Genomic DNA, 17,580 nt, shown 5'->3' with positions numbered 1-17,580 from the left:
TATTGGGAAGAAGGTGATGATTTTACCTATGACTTCTGTTACTCATCCTGTGTCTCCTATTCTCTGTGGATACTCATCTCATGACTCCTCTTTCTTCCACCCTCCCAGCTTTCACAGGCTGCTGTGGCTGGAATATTCTACCCACTTACTTTCAGCTTGTTTAGAGAATTGCTTCATGCCTCCTCTAGACTACCTTATATCTTCCTGTTTTGTTTTCTGTTACTATCCCATATTCCTTCATAAGATCATAAAATTATAATTAAATTTTATACTAATTATTTGTATAACCACTTAACATCCATCCATTTCTGTATCCTCCATTCCTCTATCCTCAAAGACTAAAGTCTCTGTTTATAATCAAGTCACACTTGGTGTTACCAGTATCCTTTGTTTTTTCCCATCCATATAACCATGATACTTTTAGAATCATTTCTGCCTTTGATAACTTTCTTAAATGGTTAGTGGAGTGAGTGCAAATCACGTAAGAGAAGGAAACATCTCTTGGTGATGCTTTTCTTTATTTTTCTTTTTGTAGGGAAACTAAACAGCCAAGACTCCTACAATAATTTTGCCAACAACAACCCTGGCAACCCTCGGCTCTCTCCTCTCCCCAGCTTGATGGTATTGATGCCTCTTGCACAAATCAAGCAACCAATGACATTGGGGACCATCACCAAACGAACAGGGTAAGGCCTTAGGCTTGCTACTTTTTAAAATAGCTGCTTTAGAGGATTGGATACATAAAAATAAAACACATTTTCTTTGGGTCGTTTGAGTACGTTCTTCATTTCCAGCCCATGCGAGACTTAATGGCAGCAGAATAAGTACAAAGTATAGAACATGTACAAACATCCTCAAATACAACCATGTGCACATACATTCATAGCAAAGACAAAGCAGTGACAAGTTGTGAAAACTAGTACTGGCTAATAAAAACCAGACCCATCTACTCAGTCTCATACTTGCTGCCTTGCGGCTTTGTCTGAAAGTACAGTTTCAGTTTCTTGCTTTTGTGGACATAATCTGTGTTTATAATGACCACCAGATTTTACCTGGCCCAAATACTAAGGAAAGAACTTTGTTAGATGACAACCATGTTTCTGAAACTTAAAGGGAAAAAAAACCTATATTGTGGTATAATTTACAAATAATAATCTGTCATTATTGTTACGACAATGTGATATTATGGGTAGTTTTCAAAAGCCAGAGTCCTAAAATTTGGGCTTTACTCAAGATTGGTCATTAACATCCACAAAGACATTTGATGACTCACTTGATGTGTCTGTGCTTATTTTAGCTATTTAAAAACATTTTTAATTACTACTGGTTAGGAATATAAAACTCACTTCTTTGAGTTCTTGAAAATAAAGTACTATATTTAAGATATCATTAGATGATCAGTCGCAAAATGATTCTGAAATTCCATTTGTACCAGAAAAATATATATCTATAGGCAGATTACCTGTTTCATCAATAAGCAATCCTGAGATTGTTATCTAATTTGAAATGAAACAACTGTCTTAAATTTTGTCTGCAGGTAGCTCAGAGAAAACCCAATCCTGGCTTCAAACAATCCTCAGGGCCTTTCCAACAAAAGAAATAGATTATATTATTTGGCTACTATATCAATAGGTCTTAATATTTTTGTGCTGGATGGTAAAGTGTTTATAGAAATCACTTTTGTGAGAAGAAATACTCATGCTCAGGGATAAGGCCTTTGAACTCCAGATTTCACCATAGCACAGAAATGGACCCTCTACCTGGTGGGGTGGTATTCGTATACAAAGTGATCTTATTGCTGAATGCAGAAATAAAATGGAGTTTGTGGCATATTTGGGGAGGGGGAAGGAAAAATATACTTAGGTCCCAAATTAGGCATGTTATGATATAGATCATTGGGCCTGTATCCCTTTTTTTTTTTAATTTATTTCAGCTTTTTAACTATGTTCAGTGATTTAAATAGAATGTTGGCTTCCCTTTCCTCTTTTAGTTTCTTTTTTTTAAAATAAGATAAGTAAAAGGTGCTTGGGTGGCTCAGTCAGTTAAGTGTCCGACATCGGCTCAGGTCATGATCTTGCTGTTTGTGAGTTTGAACCCCGCGTCAGGCTCTGTGCTGACAGCTCAGAGCCTGGAGCCTGCTTCTGATTCTGTGTCTCCCTCTCTCTCTGTCCCTCCCCTGTTTGCTTGCTCTCTCTCTCTCTCAAAAATAAATAAGCATAAAAATATTTAAAATTACAGTAGCTATTACTAGGAAAGAGGTTATGAAGAGGTTATTTACTGTTCATTCATTTTTTCTTTTACTTTTCTGGGATGTAGAATCAAATAAAAATTAGACTAAATCTTGAATCATAATTTTAAAGTTATTTTTTTTACTTATAGAAGTCATCCATAATTGTACCTTTTTGATTCAACTGAGCATTGTACAATTCTGCATAGTACTTATGAGTTTTTGTGTGTGTTTCCTGAATCCAAGTGAAAGAATACTCAAAATTGTTATTCTTGAATTTAATTCTAGCTTTGTTTCTGGTGTTTATTGTTTTTAAAACTTACGAGCTATGCTATTTTTATAATGTAAAGAATTAGCTCTCTTTTTCAAATAAGCTTTTCTAAGACAGTGACTGAGGTTCTATGCATGAAATCCTATTATATTAGAATTTAATTCAACATAATTGTGAGGAGGAGTGGAAACTGAGCCTACTTTTGTATGTATTTGAAATTTTCCACAATAAAAAGAGAAAGTCTTTCACACTCTTTCACACTCTCTCTTGCTACTCTCTATTTCTCTGCCCTTAGATGGACAGAAACTATTAATCATCTGGTGTCTCCCTCCACTGCCATATTTTATGAACTTGGATAAATTCTGTTTCTTTTCTTTTTAAAAACTTAGTCACAATTCTTAGATTTTTAGATTGCATACATTAGGCTCCCTTATATTATAGACAACTTAGTAATTATTTATTAATGAAATAACTTAAATGAATTTGAATTATGTGCTTTGGAATTAATATTAGTTCAAGGTAGACCTGTTGCATTGTTGACTTGGTTTTTAATTTTTTTTTTTTTTCAACGTTTTTTATTTATTTTTGGGACAGAGAGAGACAGAGCATGAACGGGGGAGGGGCAGAGAGAGAGGGAGACACAGAATCGGAAACAGGCTCCAGGCTCTGAGCCATCAGCCCAGAGCCCGACGCGGGGCTCGAACCCACGGACCGCGAGATCGTGACCTGGCTGAAGTCGGACGCTTAACCGACTGCGCCACCCAGGCGCCCCTTGACTTGGTTTTTTATCTCAGTTCCCAGACCATTATATTTTTGCTGAGTTTTTAAATTCTTTTTAGCATGTCCTGTGTTGAAGTGTTTAAAGAGAATATTTGTCCCACAACGAATACTTGGTTTGTAATTTTTAAAATTTTCGGAGGATTCAGATTTACAAAAAAAAGTTATAAGACCAGTAAAATGAATTCCCATTTTCCCCAAATGTTGACAATCCAATATTTTTGCCTTATCATTCACATTCTCTCACTCTGCCCATACATGTATGCACACGTGTGCATAGACACACACATACAAACACACACACACACACACACCATATTTTTCTTAAATTGTTTCAAAGTAGAGTTAGTAATTCCTTATTCCTACAAATTTCAATATATAACTTCTACAGACAAGGATATTCTCTTACATAACTATAGTACAGTTATCAAAAGAAGAGATTTTAAAACTCACTATTGGTCTTTTTCGTAGAGTTGTCTGTAATGACTTCTCTACTTGTGGCAGAACCATTAGTGTAGCACACATTATTACCCTGCCCATTATTTTCCGCTCTCCCCACCTGCTGTTCTTTTTTTCCCCACCCCTCCTGCTATTTTCTCTGGCTTCCTATTAACACAGATCACAGTGACCTATAAACACTTTGATAATAGTATTAATAACTTATAGTTGGCTCTTCTTATGAGACTTAATACCCTAAGCCACTTTCTTTTTTTTTTTTTTTAATGTTTATTTATTTATTTTTGAGAGAGAGATTGAGATTGAGAAGTGGGGCCTAAACTCACGAACTGTGAGATCATGACGTAAGCTGAAAGCAAGAGTTGGATGCTTAACTGACTTGAGCCACCCAGACACCCCCTCTAATCCATTTTCTGAAGGGTTTGTTGATTATATCCAGAAATTGCTATAGTGTAATTTCCTTATAATTTTTATTCTAAGTCACCCCAACATTTGTTCATAGAATTTTTAGAATACAATTTATGGTTTTATTACCTTAAAATTTGGCATTTTCACTGAAATACATGTATTTTGCCTTACCAAAAGTAGTATTTGTTTTATGAGAAAAAAAATTCCCTTAATTTCCATTTTTTATATATGCTGAGATTTGAACCAAATCCCATACATCTCATATCATTAGATTTCATCCCATTAGATTTTAAAAGCTATATTTATTTCATTTTTATTAACATTTTTTTACTATGACCAAGTCTCATGACTGTAGTTAGCTAATTTGCATTATTTCCACTAAATTTTGTTGCATTTACTGAGAATTTTGCTTGCTATATTAAGGTTACCAGAGTGATGAGCAAATGGGATTTTCATTTTCCAGGTCTCTTTTCATTCTAGAAATTCTCATTTACTCTAACTTTGCTTCTATGAAATGCCTTTGGTAGCATTTTAAAAATAAAACTAACAAGAAGTATTTGACATAGAATATGTAGAAATAAAGCACAGAGCTGACTCATTTATAGACATGTAAGTTTTGTGATTACTTCCAGTATACCTGATAATATATCTAATAAAATCATGTACTTACCTAGGCTACATCAACCTTTATTTACTCCATGTCCTAGATATTTGGCAAAAAGTCAAAATAAGCACAAAAAGTTGTATTTCTAGCACAGAGATTTTTTAAGGATTGCCTAGGATCCTATACTAGAATATTCAAATTGAGATAGAAGCCTCAGTTCAAACCTTGAGGGGATAAAACGTGTGCTTACCATATTTCACATCTGCCCTCTTATTTTTGGAAATATATATCCCTGGAAGCCTGTGCAATGTCAGGGACCATCTGTCTTACTTCAAGACATACACAAGGCCAGTAGAACTGCAAATGGCAAAAGACAGATGTATTTACACCTTCATGTTCTGTACCTTGAAGCAGCACTTGGAGGAAATAAGGCCCATTTTGGCAACAGCTGTTGCTTAACCTGACTACAATATACATTGATGAAGGCAAAAGAAGTGCTAGAAATCACTTGGCTCAATAATCATTCATTCAAACAGGGTCCATTTTCTTCCAGTATAAGACTGGAGAACTGGAAAAACCTCCATCATGTTTTATGACACATAAATAAGAATAGTTCTCATCTCTTAAAGTGAAACTGGGTACTAAGGAATTGCTCATTTTTTGAAGTGTTAAGTATTAACAGTAGGGATTTATTAAGTAGCATTTCATAGATGTTTGGTTGAATTACTGAATCAAGTAAGTGATAATTGTTTGTTTGAATGCTTCCTATGTAAAATTTTACTAAATAGATAATTTTTCATCAGTATGCTTAATTTTATGTGCATTAAATCTAAAGTTATTAACCTATACATATCATTGTCCAGGGACAAATAGAGAGCAGCAAATTTCTTTTTTTTTTAATTTTTTTTTTTTTAACATTTATTTATTTTTGACACAGAGAGAGACAGAGCATGAACGGGGGAGGGTCAGAGAAAGAGGGAGACAGAATCTGAAACAGGCTCCAGGCTCTGAGCAGTCAGCACAGAGCCCGATGCGGGGCTCGAACTCACATACCGCGAGATCGTGACCTGAGCCAAGTCGGACGTTTAACCGACTGAGCCACCCAGGCGCCCCTAGAGTGCAGCAAATTTCTAAAAGAGATCAGAGTAATTTCATGGGAATAAAAAATACAGATATTGGTAATGAAGTTACTTCCTTACTCTTAACTAACAGTGAAGTAAACATGAGATGATTTGTTGTCTTTCATGTTTCCTTTGTCTTAAGTGGAGAAGCCTCTTGTTCTTTTCCCTTCTCCTGTCTTTATATTTATTCATGTCTTTGTGAGCAATTTGAAGTGTGTATTAAGAAGCTAAAGCCTGACACTGTAGAAATAAGTTAATGTAGTCAAAGGATATTGACTTAGAATCTGATGCCTTGACTTCTCAGTTGGCTCTGCTACGTATTACCAGTGTGTCCTAGATAAGTTTCTTCATCTGAAGAATATAAGTTTATGTATTTGGATTATCATCTTTTAGCTGTACATTGTGTGAGTTCCTACCAGGACTTTGGTTCCATTCCTTAATTTCTAAGCCTCACTCATTGTCAAGGTATAGGCCAGTAACAAGAGCTTCATTTAGAAAACATAGATGATTGTTCTTATTTAGAAATGGAAATATTTAATAGCATTTATTTGATTATCTCAAATTTGTAGACTAAATCTGCCATAGAGGTTGCTAAGTGGGTAAATGACATTGGCCTATAGTAGGCCTTGCAGAAAGGTCCGTTCCTTCCTTGGCTTATCTAAAGTTTGCCTGAGCCCCAAACCTTATATGCTAAGTTCTGAGAATTAAATGGGAAAGATTTGGAGAAAGGCTCACCAGATACTGTAGTAGATGGTAATTCTCCACTTCCCAGCCTTGTCTTATATAGGTGTTAGTTTTTGATAACTAAAGTTATAAATGTTTGGTTCCAAATATAAAATAACAGATAATGTATTTTCATTAGAATGGATATGGATATATCTGCATGTATAATATACTTACCACAGTTCGAGTTTACAATTTTCATGCTCCATCAGTAGAGTATTTAAAATAGACCATGGTTTGTTCCATTTTACCATAAATCTGTGGATTTTTTAGTTTTTGAATTAAGTCTACTATTAAAAATCAACAGTGGTAACTTTATACAGAAATTTGATAGTCTGTGCTATTCTTCTGAAACATCTGGTAGAATTTTAACATTATCTAATGTTTTTCTAATGAAAATCTTGAGTTTGTAATTTAAATTTGCATGTTGAGTATATCTCAGATAGTGAACCTGTCTGTTTCAGCTTCAGTTTGCCCTGTAGATCAAGAATTTGAGAGCCAACAGTGCCATGGGTGTCTTTATTATGGAGTGGTTAAAATTAAATTAATGAAAAGTTATAAGTAACACTGGAAAAATTGACACAAGGACTAATTTTGCTCATATGTATGTGAGAACTGTAAGTCCATTTCTGTAGCTCTTTAACAGAGGATATACAGAATGTAACAGTCATTTAAGTTCCTAGGATATATTGGTAGAGGATACGTCTTTACAATTTTACACATACCATTTGCTCTACATTTAACATTTATATGGGCTTATTTTTTTTCAGTTTTTTTAAAGACATAATTGACATGTATCTCACTATATAAGTTTAAGGTGTGTAGCGTGATAGTTTGATTTACACATATAGTGGAATAATTACCACAATAGGTTCAGCTAACATCCATCTTCTACTGATACAATAAAAAGAAAAGAAAGAAGAAAAGAAAAAAGGAAACACTTTTTCCTTGTGATAAGAATTCTTAGGATTTACTCTCTTAACAGCTTTCTTATATGTCATACCACAGAGTTTGCTATGGCCATCATGTTGTACATCACATCCCTAGTACTGATTTATTTTATAACTGAAACTTTGTACCTTTTGACCACCTTCCTCCAACTCCCCCTTCTCCTACCTTCTGCATCTGCGAACCACAAATCTGATCTCTTTTTCTGAGTTTTTCTTTTAAAGATTTATCTTAAGATAAATAAGATATTACAGTATTTGTCTTTCTTTGACGTATTTCACTTAGCATACCTTCAAGGTTTTTCCATGTTGTTTGAAATGGTCAGATTTCTTCATATTTTTATGGCTGTATAATATTCCATTATAATGTATAATATATTAAATAAATATTAAATATAGTTAATATATATGTAATATATAATATAATATATATAATATATACATATACATATACATATACACATCACGACATTTTTATCTATCCATTCATCTATCCATCAATGGACACTCAGGTTGTTTCCATGTCTTGGCTGTTGTAAATAATGCTAGGAACATGGGGATGTAGATATCTTTTTGTGTTTGTATTTTTATTTCCTTTGGTCATATTCCCAGAAATGAAATTGCTGGATCATAGGGTAGTTCTATTTTTAACTTTTTGAGGATTTCACCCCCCCCCCTACTGTTTTCCATAGTGGCTATACCAATTTATACCAACAATGCACAAGGGTTCCCTTTTCTCCACATCCATGGCAGCATTTCTATCTCTTGTCATGTTTAATTTAAATTTTAATTAGTTAACATACAGGAAATATTGGTTTCAGGAGTAGAATTCAGTGATTCATCACTTACATGCAACACCCAGTACTCATCACAGCAAGTGCTCTCCTTAATACCTATCACCCATCCAGCCTATCCTCCACCCACCTCCTTCCATCAACCCTCAGTTTGTTCTCTATTGTTTTTACTTAATTTAAAAAAATTTTTAATGTTTATTTTTGAGAGAGAAACAGAGAGTGAGTGAGGGAGGGGGAGAGAGAAAGGGAGACACAGAATCCGAAGTAGGCTCCAGGCTCTGAGCTGTCATCACAGAGCCCAGTGCGGGGCTTGAACTCATGGAACTGTGAGATCATGACCTGAGCTGAAGTTGGGTGCTTAACTGACTGAGCCACCTAGGCGCCCCTCAAAATTTTTTTTAATGTTTGTTTGTTTATTTATTTATTTATTTATTTATTTTTAACCTTTATTTATTTTTGAGACAGAGAGAGACAGAGCATGAATGGGGGAGGGTCAGAGAGAGAGACACACAGAATCTGAAATAGGCTCCAGGCTCTGAGCTGTCAGCACAGAGCCTGACATGGGGCTCGAACTCACAGACTGCGAGATCACGACCTGAGCCGAAGTTGGACACTTAACCAACTGAGCCACCCAGGCGCCCCAATGTTTATTTACTTTTGAGAGAGAGAGAGAGAGAGGCAGAGACAGAGGGTGAGTGGGGGAGGGGCAGAGAGAGCCAGAGGCACAGAATCCTAGCTGTCAGCACAGAGCCTGTTGTGGGGCTTTAACCCACAAACCGTGAGATCATGACCTGAGCTAAAGTCAGATGCTTAACCAACTGAGCCACCCAGGCACCCGTATTCTCTATTGTTAAGAGTCTCCTGTGGTTTGTTTCCCTCTCTCCTCTCCCACTCTCACTTCCCATATGTTCATCTGTTTGGTTTCTTAAATTCCACATATGAATGAAATCATGTTTTTTGTCTTTCTCTGACTTATTTCGCTTAGCATAATACATTCTAGTTCCATCCACATCATTGCAAATGGCAAGATTTCATTCTTTTTGATGGCTGAATAATATTCTGTCATATACATACACGTATATATATGTATATATGTATATATATGTATATATATGTATATATGTGCGTGTGTGTGTCTGTGTGTATCTGTGTGTATACAAACACATTTATATGTGTATATATACACCCACATCTTTATCCATTCATCAGTCAATGGAAATTTGGGCTCTCTCTGTAGTTTGGCTGTTTATCTCTTGTCTTTTTGATGGTGGCATGTTAACGGGTATGAGGTGGCGTCTCATTTTGCTTTTAATTTGCACTTCCCTAATCACTACTGATGTTGGGCACCTTTTCATGAACATGTTGGCTTTTTGTATATCTTATTTGGGAAAATGTTTATTCAAGTCATTTGCCCATCTTTTAATTGGGTTGTTTTTTGCCATTGAATGCATGTGTTCTTTATATATTTAGGATATTAAGCCCTTATTAGATAGATGGTTTGAAAATATTTTTCCCATTCTGTATTCTGTAGGTTGTCTTTTCACTTTGTTCGTGGTTTGTTTTGACGTGCAGAAGCTTTTTTAATTTATTTTTAATTTTGTTGCTTGTGCTTTAAGTGTCATCTTTTAAAAATTACTACTGAGATCCATGTCAAGGAGATTTTGTTTCTGTATTTTCTTCTAGGAGTTTCATGATTTCAGGTCTTACATTTAAATCTTTGATCCAGGGGCGCCTGGGTGGCGCAGTCGGTTAAGCGGCCGACTTCAGCCAGGTCACAATCTCGCGGTCCGTGAGTTCGAGCCCCGCGTCAGGCTCTGGGCTGATGGCTCGGAGCCTGGAGCCTGTTTCCGATTCTGTGTCTCCCTCTCTCTCTGCCCCTCCCCTGTTCATGCTCTGTCTCTCTCTGTCCCAAAAATAAATAAAAAACGTTGAAAAAAAAAGTTAAAAAAAAAAAAAAATAAATCTTTGATCCATTTTGAGTTAATTTTTGTGACTGGTATAGGATTTGGGTCCAGTTTCATTCTTTACATGTGAATATCCAATTATCCCAGTACCATTTATTGAAGAGACTGCATTTTTTCTATTGAGCATTCTTGGTCCCCTTGTCAAATATTAGTGGACCATGTATGTTTGCGATTCTTTTCCATTGGTCTATTTGTTTTTATGCCAATACCATACTGTTTTGATGACTGTAGCTTTATAGTATAACTTGATGTCAGGAAGTGTGATGCCTCCTGCTTTTGTTCTCCTTTTTTAGGATTTTTTTTTGGCTATTTGGGGTCTTTTGTGGTTCCATATAAATTTTAGGGAAGTTTTTTTCTATTTCTATAAAAAATGCCATTGGAACCTTGATAGGGATTGCATTGAATTTGTAGATGGCTTTTGGTAGTATTGACATTTTAACATTAATTCTCACAGTACATGACCACAGGATACCTTTTCATTTATTTGTGTCTTTTTTGATTTCATTCATCAATGTCTCATAGTTTTCAGAGTAGAGATCTTTCATCTTCCTAGTTATATTTATTCCTAAGTGTTTTATTGTTTTTGGTGCTATTGTAAATGGGATTGAATCCCTTGTTTGTTTTTCAGAAAATTTTTTATTAGTGTATAGAGACATTACTGATTTTTATATGTTAATTTTGTATCTATATAGATCTAACACTTCTTTGGTTAAGTCTTTAGGGTTTTCTATAAATAAAATTATGTCATCTGCAAATAGAGACAGTTTTCTTTCTTTCTTTCTTTCTTTCTTTCTTTCTTTCTTTCTTTCTTTCTTTCTTTCTTTCTTTTTTTTTTTTTCCGATTCTGCTTTCTTGCCTGATTGCTTTAGCTAGGACTTCCTGTACTATATTGAAAAAGAGTGGTGAGAGTGGGTGCCATTGTCTTGTTCCTGATCTTAGAGGAAAAGCTTTCCATCTTTCACCATTGGGTATGATGTTAGCTGTGCTTGTTTTATATGGCCTTTATGTTGAGATATATTCCTTCTGTGCCTGATTTGTTAAGAGTTTTTATTATGGATGCATTTTAAATTTTGTCAAATGCTTTTTCTGTGTCTGCTAGATGATCATATGATTTTTTTTCATTCTACTAATGTGATGTATCACATTGATTGGTTTGTGTTATGTTGAACCATCCTTGCCATCCCCAGAATGAATTTCACTTGATCATGGTGAATGATCCTTTTAGTGTGCTGCTGAATTTGGTTTGCTGATGTTTTATTGAGAATTTTTCCATTTATATTCATTTTGAATATTGGCCTATAGTTTTTTTTTTGTTTTTTGTTTTTTGTTTTTTTTCCTAGTGGTGTCTTTTTCTGGTTTTGGTATCAGGATTATGCTAGCTTTGCAAAATGAGTTTGGGAGTGTTCCATCCACTTTGATTTTTTGGAAGAGTTTAAGAGTTGGTGTTTTTTCCTGCTTTCTCCTCTAGGGTTTTGATGGTTTCCTGTCTCACATTCAGGTCCTTTATCCATTTTGAGTTTATTTTTGTGAATGGTGTAAGAAAGTGATCTAGTTTCATTCTTCTACAAGTTGCTGTCCAGTTCTCCCAGCACCATTTGTTAAAGAGACTGTCTTTTTTCCATTGGATATTCTTTCCTGCTTTGTCAAAGATTAGTTGGCCATATTTTGGTGGGTCTAATTCTGGAGTTTCTATTCTATTCCATTGGTCTATGTGTCTGTTTTTTGCCAATACCATGCTGTCTTGGTGATTACAGCTTTGTAGTAGAGGCTAAAGTCTGGGATTGTGATGCCTCCCGCTTTGGTCTTCTTCTTCAAAATTACTTTGGCTATTCGGGGTCTTTTGTGGTTCCATACAAATTTTAGGATTGCTTGTTCTAGCTTTGAGAAGAATGCTGGTGCAATTTTGATTGGGATTGCATCGAATGTGTAGATAGCTTTGGGTAGTATTGACATTTTAACAATATTTATTCTTCCAATCCATGAGCATGGCATGTTTTTCCATTTCTTTATATCTTCTTCAATTTCCTTCATAAGCTTTCTATAGTTTTCAGCATACAGATCTTTTACATCTTTGGTTAGGTTTATTCCTAGGTATTTTATGCTTCTTGGTGCAATTGTGAATGGCATCAGTTTCTTTATGTGTCTTTCTGTTGCTTCATTGTAAGTGTATAAGAATGCAATTGATTTCTGTACATTGATTTTGTATCCTGAGACTTTGCTGAATTCATGTATCAGTTCTAGCAGACTTTTGGTGGGGTCTATCGGGTTTTTCATGTATAATATCACGTCATCTGCAAAAAGTGAAAGCATGACTTCATCTTTGCCAATTTGGATGCCTTCGATTTCCTATTGTTGTCTGATTGCTGATGTTAGAACTTCCACACAATGGAATACTACGTGGCAATGAGAAAGAATGAAATATGGCCTTTTGTAACAATGTGGATGGAACTGGAGAGTGTTATGCGAAGTGAAATAAGTCATACAGAGAAAGACAGATACCATATGTTTTCACTCTTATGTGGATCCTGAGAAACTTAACAGAAGACCATGGGGGAGGGGAAGGAAAAAAAAAAGTTAGAGAGGGAGGGAGCCAAAACTTAAGAGACTCTTAAAAAATGAGAACAAACTGAAGGTTGATGGGGGGTGGGAGGGAGGGGAGAGTAGGTGATGGGTATTGAGGAGGGCACCTGTTGGGATGAGCACTGGGTGTTGTATGGAAACCAATTTGACAATAAATTTCATATTTAAAAAAAAGAGTTGGTGTTAATTCTTTAAAAGTTTTGGTAAAATTTACCAGTGAAGCCATCTAGTCCTATGCTTTTCTTTATTAGGAGATTGTTGATTACTGATTCAGTATCCTTACTAATAATTGTTCTGTTTAGATTTTCTATTTCTTATTTAGTCTTGGTAAGTTGTATATTTCTAAGGTTTTTTTCCTTTTCTTTTAGGTTGTCCAGTTTGTTGGCATATAGTTGTCCATAATATGGGCTCATTCTGATGTCTGTTATACAATAGTGTCTGAATTTTCATAAGACCTGAGCAATTGAGAAATAGGACTTTCAGAGTATATTTATAGAATTTTTCTCTTAGACTCCAGTTAATTCTTTAAAGATGATTGAACCATTTACACCTTTCAGCGCTAAAGTTGGGTTATGGAACACTTCAGCACATTCAAAATAAAATCTAGATTTACTTTTTCCTTGCATTTAAAAAAATCTTGGTGTGCCTGGGTGGCTCAGTCGGTTAAATATCTGACTTCAGCTCAGGTCATAATCTCATGGCTGGTGGGTTTGAGCCCCGTGTCAGGCTCTGTGCTGACAGCTCAGAGCCTGGAGCTTGCTTTGGATTCTGTGTGTCTCCCTCTGTCTCTACCCCTTTCCTACTCACACACTGTCTCTGTCATTCTCTTAAAATAAATTAACATAAAAAAACCCTTCATGTTTGCCTTGCTTTCAGCTAGTAACACCAAAGCTTTTGTTTTATTATGTGACATTCAGCCAAATGAATCAGTGTTTAAAAACTTATATAGCATTTATTATGATATAAAACACAATTCCTTCTTGGTTTCTGAGAATCTCTGGAAGAAACCCGTTGAGAACCAATGGTCAAGTCCCTTCACGTTGCACTATAAATAAGTATATAAAAAATATTTCTGGATTTTTCATCTCTTGGCCAATCCTGATGTTTTTGAATCAGAATTCAGCTTAAAAAGGACATAACTGCGACAAAGTGAATAGATTTTGTATGGCAGGATTGTTAAACCTGTTGAAACTTAATAGTGTTGAGAAAACACAGAAATTCTTAATATCTGAACATCATAATTTGAGTTGCATATGTTAATATAAACCATTTTATTCAACATACACTCCCACTCACATACTCTCTTCTTCCTCCTAACTATCCTCATATAAAACTACAAATGTGGGATTTTGAAAGGGGAGGGGAAGTCATAGGCAAAGACAGCTGGATCATGGACTTGTCCTTTGTGACTTTATATTTTCATTCTTTTGCTACTGAGGAAAGATGAAGCAGGCACATTTCAAAAGAACAGCTGACACTACCCATACAAAGTCAGTAATTACGTCAGTCACTCTAATTCTTTGGAGTTTGTGGCTCTTCTTTTACATGTATGTGGCAGAGGTCCAGTTTGTAGGAGTGGGTAAGAAGTGGGTAAGTGTAGATGGGGAACATGCCAAGTGTATATGAGAGCGGGTCCTCATTCAGTTTCTCTAGCCCTCTGTTTTCTCCTCGAGCTGTGTTAGCCAATGGATCCTTATTTGGTTGAAGGAGGGTTGCTTTTAACTCACACAATTGGGTTATGTTTTGAACAGTGAGAACCGTATTGTCTTTAAATTTGACATTGCTGCTGCTTTGTACCGGCCTGTTTACTACAGTGTCTGGAGAGTTAACAGTCATTTTAGGATTGTGGGGAAGGAAATGGTTGTTGAAATCTTTTGTTAATAACATACACTGCTATTGCCTAGAAAGGAAAATTTAGGAGATTTTTTTTAAGCTTGTGTTTAATTTGTTTGGCAAATTCATGTTTCCTTTTTATATATATGGAAACTTTAACCTAGGAAAGGGTATTTGCTGGCTCTACAGGTGGGGAGCATCAACTGGTCTTTTGAAGTGTAGAAACTTTAAAGTTTTGTTTCAATTTTGTTGGGTTGTTTTTTGGTATCAGTAGAGAAGCCTTTTAAGTCATGAAGGAGTAGGATGAAACTTTCAAATGTTTTACAGTGACTTAGCTGTAGTCTGATATTTAGAATAAGATGGGACACTGTCCAGTGTTGATACAATATATACACTGAAAAGCGACTCATGTCTAGCTGTTCCCAATGGTCAGCGCATGTGTCAGAATCATTTGAACTGTTTGTTATTTCACGTGCCTCGCCTAATGAAACTCAAAGGAAGTTGGGTACTGTATGCTAATAATAACCTTTTCATTTTGGAAGTATTTGTGGGCATATAGAAACATATCGAAGCTTCCATTTTCTGATAATTTCTGCAGGGCGTTATTGTGTTACTGAGATTGGAGTCTTCAAGTGGTCTGAGTTATTTAAATGGGTGTTTGGTTTGTCGGAGTGCAGGGTGAGCTCCAGTAACATTTTGTTTCTGATACAGTTTGTGAATCATGCAATCAGATAAGGGGATTGTGACTATTTTTCATTAATGATATAGAATAAAATAAAATGTAACTTTGCTACTACTGGTTCTGCAAACAAGCAGCTTTGGTATGACCTGGGAGCTTGTTAGAAATATAGAATCTAGGGCCCCACCCAGACCTACCCTGTCAGAATGTGCATTAATCTTCCTTGTAACTAAATCCCAACATTAATGTTTATAAAACATTGAAATATAAAGTAGTAAATTTGATTACAGACAAAAAATACATTCATTCAATTATTGTTTCAATTTATGTGTATTCATGTACACATCAGCCTGCACCTTAAAATGTATTTTATGGGTCTCAGTTAAAAAAGTTTGAAAATCCAACGTTTTAATGTGGATAATGACATCATATCTTTTGGTTGTGTCTTATTAACTATGAGAGAGATTTACTTTGGATTGACACCATTTCTAAAGTTTCTTTTCTTTCTCTTTGATATCTCAGTTCTTCCAACTCACTTTTCTCTGATTAGTATCTCTAATCAGAGATACTTACCTTTCTGTTCTCCTCTTTGTTTCTTCTGTGCATCAGTCCTGAGAATTGTACTCAGTGTTGTGAAAACATTTTACCCAAGTTTCTTTTTGTGAAACTCAATTCACAGGCAGATTAATGCTAATCATTTGGCAGAAATTTTTATTTTTATAATGTTCTTAACACCAAAGTTGAAGAAGAATATCCAGGTTTTGCCAGTGTGCTTTCTTTCTCAATTTATGTCTTACTTCCAAATGTCAGATATTACAGCAACATTTTTTTTTGGATATAGTTAAATCAGCCAATCTTCTTTGTATGCAAATATGTGTAGCATGTCTGAAATGCCTGTGAACAGAATATTAATGAGTATGTGTAACAATGAAATTGGACTTTGTATCCCCAGTTGTATTTAAAATAAACAATTGTGGCTTTACAGTATTCAAACCTAACCCAATGCAGGCTGGGTAGAAGAAGCCAATCTCTATCACTATTAAGAGAAATGCTAACTTCTGGGAATGTGACCCTACATGGAAATAAATCATACTACTTATATTTAGTGTTTGTTCCTTTGGACAGCAATGCACAGTTCAATTTACTTTAAATAAGTAGCCTAGAAAATACATACTTTCTTTCTGTGGCTCTGAGAATGCAATCAGTGAAGAGCAAATAATGCTTATCAATTTTTTATTGAGTTCTCTCTAGCTGATTTTAAACATTTTGTGTCAGACAACCACACATCTGTTGCTCCTGATTCCACTCTTCTATCTGATTATTCCACTTAACTTGTACTTTGTTTTAAGGGCCTCAGAAGTGAAATTTATTTTATTTTACCTTAGGAACCATACAGGGGTACTCCAGAAAAGGGGGAGAAATAGACCATTTTGAAATCGCTAATCCTATGAAAATTAAGGGACTTGTTATTTCACGTCATTCTGTTTATTGGTTATATCAGACTCATTAGTATCTACAGCAGAATTGCAAATGATTACTAATTTTTTCAGTTATTTTATCCATACTCGATAACAGTATGATATACATGTATTTGTTAATGTGAAATGAGTTTTCCTCTAATTTTTTGTGCGTTTTCCCCCCTTTTCCATGAAGGCCTTATCTGTTTGGAGCGGGGTGTTTTTCCATAAAAGCTCCATGGTGAGTCCCAGTTCAGTCCCGCATGCCTAATTCATTTGCTGTACTCTCAAAAAGTAACTCTGTTTCGTACTTTTGTCTTCAGTTGCATGGCCTGATCACAGATAGATGCACATAACTGAACAATTTATCGATGGGACATGAATGTTGATATTTAAGCTTTAAAAGAGCAGGTTTTTGTTTTTTTTTGTTTTTGGTTTCACTTAATTTCTTGAAGAGTCAAATAAAACAATCACAGACTAATATTTAAAAATAAGAAATTAGGATTTTCTCCTAATGCTAGTGTATGTTATAAGACAAGGCTAACAACAGAGTTTAAAGCTTTGAGTAGTATAGTGATAAAAGCGCCTTATGTATCGTGCTGAACATTTGAAGATAGGATTTATTTTGAAATATAAAGATATTTAAGGTATACTAAAAATAGCCTATAAATTTTTACTGCATTTTATTTGGTACCAAAGGAATAGGGTCAGTTCTGTTTTGAAGAGTTTAAGTATTTAA

General features: G+C 35.1%; 1 protein-coding gene across 1 annotated transcript in view; it reads left to right on the top strand.

Annotated features, from left to right (window-relative positions):
• Nucleotides 1-17,580, top strand: part of BCAS3 (BCAS3 microtubule associated cell migration factor) — a 619,018-nt gene that overhangs the window by 284,379 nt on the left and 317,059 nt on the right. The window contains exons 18-19 of the mRNA XM_058702849.1: nt 536-686; nt 17,038-17,082. Of these exons, the coding sequence (XP_058558832.1) occupies nt 536-686; nt 17,038-17,082 (196 nt within the window). The remainder of the gene's footprint in view (nt 1-535; nt 687-17,037; nt 17,083-17,580) is intronic.

The sequence above is a fragment of the Neofelis nebulosa genome, chromosome 16 (genome assembly GCF_028018385.1).
Source record: "Neofelis nebulosa isolate mNeoNeb1 chromosome 16, mNeoNeb1.pri, whole genome shotgun sequence".
Taxonomy (NCBI): Eukaryota; Metazoa; Chordata; class Mammalia; order Carnivora; family Felidae; genus Neofelis; species Neofelis nebulosa.
The sequence above is the reverse complement of the archived record's forward strand: the minus strand, read 5'-3'. Positions and strand labels throughout refer to the sequence as shown.